The sequence below is a fragment of the Ornithodoros turicata genome, chromosome 10 (assembly GCF_037126465.1).
Source record: "Ornithodoros turicata isolate Travis chromosome 10, ASM3712646v1, whole genome shotgun sequence".
Classification (NCBI taxonomy): Eukaryota; Metazoa; Arthropoda; class Arachnida; order Ixodida; family Argasidae; genus Ornithodoros; species Ornithodoros turicata.
In genome coordinates this window covers 30560999-30567035 of record NC_088210.1, presented here as the reverse complement: position 1 = coordinate 30567035, position 6037 = coordinate 30560999, and the positions used below count along the sequence as shown (strand labels likewise).

The 6037-nt window shown below is 40.4% G+C and overlaps 1 protein-coding gene across 3 annotated transcripts; it reads left to right on the top strand.

Annotated features, from left to right (window-relative positions):
* Nucleotides 1-140: 140 nt before the first annotated feature.
* LOC135369851 (solute carrier family 35 member E2A-like) lies at nucleotides 141-4068 on the top strand. 3 transcript variants are annotated; one of them, XM_064603406.1, is made up of 7 exons: nucleotides 141-564; nucleotides 879-1220; nucleotides 1577-1700; nucleotides 1817-2065; nucleotides 2498-2551; nucleotides 2701-2904; nucleotides 3530-4068. In XM_064603406.1, exons 1-7 carry the CDS (start codon nucleotides 471-473, stop codon nucleotides 3732-3734), a joined length of 1272 nt encoding a protein of 423 aa, XP_064459476.1. In that variant the 5' UTR covers nucleotides 141-470; the 3' UTR covers nucleotides 3735-4068. The 3 variants fall into 3 exon arrangements, with proteins under 3 accessions (XP_064459476.1, XP_064459478.1, XP_064459477.1); XM_064603408.1 differs by having other exon boundaries at nucleotides 144-332; XM_064603407.1 differs by having other exon boundaries at nucleotides 145-382.
* The last annotated feature ends 1969 nt before the right edge of the window (nucleotides 4069-6037 follow it).

Sequence of the window (6037 nt, the reverse complement as noted above, 5' to 3'; positions counted from 1 at the left end):
TCAACAGAGGAGGAAGTGAGACAATGACGTCACGCCGGAAACGATGCCTATGCAACAGAAAAAAAAACAGAAGAAAAAATCATTGAGGTGCATTAAAGAACAAAGTAGACTCTGTTCTAGACAGTGTGTGACTCGCTAACGTAACAGTTATGCGACCGTGTCATTGTGCCGTCTTCGGTAACGTCATGAATAGCTAAAGCATCGGTGAGGTCTGGCAACGTGAACGAAGGCGTTCTGCTTCTGCTGGCTTCTGCTCGTTGTTACTGAGAGATAGGACGCGCTTTGTGCTACGTTTACGCTTTACGTTGTGCGCGTTCACTTTAGTTCATCAAGTGAGTTATTAAACAGCCGTAGACCATACGTATTTATACTGCGGACTATGGTGAGCCTTGGTGTCCTGTGAAATAACGCATGCCAGCTAGGGCCACTTGAGTGTCTCTAGCGCAAACTTGCTTGCCATTTTCTGTGTAATGCCGCACACGTCACCGGTTCCTGACCATTTTGTGTATGTAACGCAAAGCCATGCACACGAATTGCAGGAGCCATCACAAGATTCATCATTAGGTATGGAATAAACAGCACATGCTCATATATGTAACTCGAGCATATCATACAGACCGCAGTTTGGGATCGATACTGTGGTGTGGTGTGCTCAGTCAGTAACTTGTTGCCGGAGTCACGGGATCGGTAATACTTGTGGTTTTTTATTCAAACTGCCCTGTCTCTTCCAAAATTAAGACCCTATACTGTTGCTAAAAATGTGTATACGAGAATTTGGTGACATTTGCAGCATACTGCTGCGAATGATACTCCTATATGACATTGTCCGCCGCACAGTTGTCGGGCGAATACTTATTGACCCTCGCCTTGCATTTCAGAACCAACGAAAACACTTTCAGAAGTACACTCCATGATTGAATCACATCCCGAGTGTTTCCTGCAGAACGATAAAGTGGTAAAAGGAACCCTCTACAATGAGCAAACAAACAGGCACCGCTCTTCGAGAGACTTTGGCACAAAGCATTCCATGCAGTTTTACGGTCCTGCCTCACGAGAGGTTGAACTGACGAGCCTGCCTAGCAGTGCCGCTGAGAAGAGGACTGGTCTGTACAGCCCTAGGGCACTGCTGGTGCTTGGAGTGTGGTATTTCTTCAGTTTTACAACACTGGTTCTTAACAAGTACATATTAACATCACAAGATGGGGACCCTGTGGTTCTTGGTGAGTTGGAATGAACTAAATTGAATTCAATGTGCCACATAATTACATATTTTACAATCCGGAGGACGTAACTAACAATCGGATAATCTCACATGATCTTTAAACTGAACAAAACTTTGTTTTGGCTAGATTGTCTTGTGGCTTCCGAAGCACAGTGTGTTCCCGAAAATATAACATAAGCTCAGCAATAAACACATATGCGCGAGTCAAATTCCACAAAAAGAAAAAAAGAAGCTGAATAAACTAATAATGAATGCATATCATACATAGCAATCTTCACAAAGCTGAGCTATTGTGTCCCATAGATTGAAAATATTCTTGGAAAACACCCATTCATTAATTTATTTCCATTCCAGGTGCAATGCAGATGCTTATGTGTTTTATTCTTGGATATGCCCAAATGCGATTCACCATAAAACGGAGACTCAACGCGGAGAATTCTCCCAGGGCTCGTAACGTCATACTTGTCGGATCCCTCAGGTATAAACTCGGGATAGACCTCGAGAACTAAAAAAAAAAAAGAGAAAAGCCTTTGTCAGCAAAGCTACTTCCTCATTCCACTATATATGCTGTTATTTGTCTTCAACGTATTGCAGGTTCAGCACGGTGTTTTTAGGCCTGATCGCATTATGGTACGTGCCAGTATCGTTTGCAGAAACTGTGAAAAGTTCCGCGCCCGTGTTCACTGTGGTCATCTCTCGGTTGGTCCTGGGAGAGATGACGACGTGGCTAGTCAATCTGAGCTTGTTTCCTGTCATGGGAGGTCTGGCTTTGTGCAGTGCAAATGAGATTAGTTTCAATGTTCCTGGCTTCGTTGCCTCTCTTTGCACTAATTTGTCTGAATGGTAAGTCGAGACAACGTGGTTTACATTATGTTACATAATGGTGAAGTTTGGAGGAGAGATTTCATCACTTAGTACTGTGATTGTATTCAGTAGTACCATATATATAGTATGCTATAAATAAGGGAACTACCATCAATAGTGAACTACCGGTACTAGACACTATTGATATTTCTACAAGTAGTCCCACTGATTGCTCATCATGAATGGTACACTATTTTTGCTAGTAAAACATGCCTTTCATGGTTGTTTATCTCAATATTTATCAATTAATAATTGAATCTTTTTTTTCTTACAAATATATAGTGCATGTATTGCTGCTTCTCCCATACAGTTGACTATGAAACTGCAATCAGTTGTCATAAAAAATGTGGTCGTACAACTATTCACCGTGCTATCTCTGTGTAGTGACATAATTGCCTCTATCTGTTGCAGCTTTCAGAATGTATTTTCCAAACGTCTCTTAAGTGACGAGAGAGTCAAACTGCTGTAAGTGTCTCTTTTCGTAATTTCAAGTAACGGAGTAATGCGGTAATTCACTCACCCATCTGTGTAGTTGGCTGTGCATGCACTAACAAAGAAAGACGTACTCTGTCCACGGAGCAGTGTGTGAATTTACGTTTCTTCTGTATTACTAGACCCGTGGAACTGCAGTGCTACACAAGCCTAAGTTCCGCCTTCATCTTAGTTCCTGCAACCTTTGCTCTGGTGAATTTCTCCAATGTGTGGCAGGCCACCACTTGGACCACGTTTTCTACGCTCGTTTTCGGGGGAATTTCCTTCCATTGCCAGAGTCTCACTGAATATGTGCTCCTTGGCTATATTTCACCAGTAACACATAGGTAAGTATTTATTTTTAATTTAATTTAATTTAATTTTAATTAATGAATTATTATTTTATTTATTTAAAAGTGCCCGTCAACGGAAAATCCTACTCATATGTCTGCCGATCACCCTGTGCTTGTGATGTACGGCAGTGTTTGAAGCTGTTGAAGTTCAGGTGGTATTTTTGAGGTAGACCGGGCTTTAGACTGGCTCCGTGCTTTGCGCGTACAAAAGGACGACTGTCCATTTGTCCACAATTGTCCACAATTCTAAAAGGCACGTGTCCAGTACGGAACTTTTTATTGCTTTTAAAATGATGTACCTACCACACTGCCCATGTTTTAACCCTCTTCAACGTTAAGACTTGACTATTTTTTCTTTCATATGTTGTATTCCATATCACAAGATATTACGCAACACTTCTCTGAACTCTCGACTCTCCCGTGAAGAAGTTGGTTCTCATTTTGTCACCAGCCGCTTCAACACCAGATGTTTCTTTTACATTGTACTGACACCCATTATTTTCCAATATTTCAAATGAAATTATGCAGTACTCATTATCTTATTTGTATTGGACTTTGATCACGAGCAACGCTGAGGTCGGACATTCTTTTACAATAAGTTCATGTTTCTTCTTTACAGCGTAGCTAATACCGTGAAGAGGGCCCTTATGATCTGGCTCTCTGTTCTTGTCTTTGGAAATAAGGTCACCTTCCTGAGTGGCCTCGGAACTCTCACTGTCATCTTCGGAGTGTTCCTCTACAACCATGCAAGGAATGCAGCAGCAAGATCAACACAATACGACGTTACGCTCAACGTTGTCAAAGTTACTGACCACGATGTATGACCAGAGATCTGTCACTTTTCAAGTATTTATGCTGTACACATGGATTCACGCCACATTTTGAGTTATTAGTAATGCTTAGTCAGGGATATTTGTTGAAAGATTACTGTGAAGATACTGTCTGGCATTGATTTCTGCATTTAGGATATATGTTTTTTAAATTGCTTCTCACTCTATTCGCACATAGTCGATGAATATGTCTAAAGCCCGTGGGGTCAACGTCTCTTAAGTACAACAACAAGATTGCACATGTCTAATGATCTCGCATACTCTTGGCATTCCCCATCATTATTTATGCATATAATAATGAAAATAAATATGATATTCGAGAAATGTCCTTTCTGAATGGATTATTCTGTCTAGCTTTGCTTCACACACACGATAAAAAAGTTGTTACAAACAACCAGCGTCTCTAGCCATTCGACAATCTTTTTCCCACTACACTATGTATAGAACCTGAAGTTTTAGGGTTTTACCCGATTCTTCCCCGAACTGAAGGTTGCCTCTTTAGGGTGAAACCCGATTTTTACCCGGCAAATTGCCCTCACTGGGATGTCTGTAGGAATGCATTAATTTACTTGTTTGGCAAAAAAATTCAGTTACATCACCATTTGTACCAAACCACTACAGTTAGTTGAGTAACTGAGCCCGATTTCACCCCGAATTTAGCATACTGGAGGTTTTTTCACCCGAATTCACATGAATTTAGTGCACATGTTTATTTACCTGATTTTTATCCCCCGAATTTAGAAAAAAATATTTCCCGAAAACTTCAGGCTCTAACTATGTATGAGATCAGAGCAGGACAATTTATTATGCCTAGTATACTACAGTATACTGAACGCATGTGAAAGCACAGCGGCACACTGCCTGTTTATAAGAATATGTATAGAAAAGCTTTACTGTTGGTTATTTCTTTATTATGTAACCTTTCAACAAAGCATCTAGGGATTAACCTTTTATGTACAGAATACACAATCATAAAAAGGTTGTAAAGCTTTCACGTTTCAATGTAATGCACACTAGGCACGTTCATCTTGAGCTTTGCAACAAGGAAAGTGGCTAGAATACAGAAGCATGTTGTCAGTGCTTAGGCATTAGTCTACTTTGCAAAATATAATTCAGAGATTAACCAGCACGAACCACTTGGAAGTACACAAACACTGTTCTGAGTTCAGTTCAAATCTCGCAGATCATGGAAGCATTAGAACAACCAATGACTAGATTGCCGATGCCGTTCATCTCAATGTACGTCGTGGGATCGGAATGTAATGCGGCGCAGCGGCCCTTCTGAAAACCGACAATCTTTTCTTTCTAGACCAGGATAAATAAAAGATAAACGGGAGATGCACCGGGCAAGTATGTGTAATGTCTGGAGCAACATGGACAGGGTACCCGATCGAGTGTTCAGAAGAATGAAGCAAAATGTGCATGCAGTATTTGCATGGAACCATCGCATGTGCTTTTATGAAATGCTGAATGAAATATGAATACTGACACAAATTATCAGCTTAGATACCGAGCTTTATGTGCCTCGCGCCTGAATTAATTTCCTGAAGTTCGACAACAAAGTACACTCAGCGTATTATACAATCACCCGAATAAATTGTGACCGTGCACAAAATGTCATGTGCCGAAAATAATCTGTCCGAGTCAAATAACTGATTCTGTCAAACAAAATGGAAGTTCCCAGCAGATGGTGAAGCTACACTAGTGCTCCTAAATAATAAATAAATAAATCTGAGATTAGAGAAGGAAAGTGAAGTGGTCTACTGTGGATGAACAAAGTAAAATGAGAGCTGGCTAACATTTCAAGACTTACTGATACCGAACGAAACAACAAAAAACAATACAAAAACATGCACGTTAAAAATGAATTCATAATTAACACACTTTTTACCCAAAAATGTGGCGCATGAATTACGTGAGAACAACATTGGATCCTAGCACTCGATACCCTTACGTTCTGTACGCGTTCAATTTCATTCAATTCGGGGGAGAATGCACACAAAGAACACCATTAAAAAAAAAAAAAAAAAAGAAATTACAAAGTGAGCTCTCCAGGTAACGTATAGGAAGAGCAGCGCAGAGAAAACTGTAACTACAGTGGAAAAGAGCACCTTCTGTGTGTCCATTGTTTTTTAGCACTTGTCTCAGCGGCAGAGCCTCAAGTACGGACTGGATACTCCTGCCGATTGAATTACATTACAAAAGCCTGATGTTCAGCTCTTTCATTAATACGCTTGAACTGTATCTGCAAAATGATATCTGTTTCGTATTCGCAAAAAAATTTTTGCTGGAAAATC

Excerpts from the sequence above, each read along its gene's own strand:
- LOC135369851 (XM_064603406.1), top strand. The coding sequence starts at position 471 with ATGCCGCACACGTCACCGGTTCCTGACCATTTTGTGTATGTAACGCAA. Across the intron at positions 1,701-1,816 it reads ATACTTGTCGGATCCCTCAG|GTTCAGCACGGTGTTTTTAG; the intron begins GTATAAACTCGG and ends AACGTATTGCAG. Across the intron at positions 2,905-3,529 it reads ATTTCACCAGTAACACATAG|CGTAGCTAATACCGTGAAGA; the intron begins GTAAGTATTTAT and ends TCTTCTTTACAG.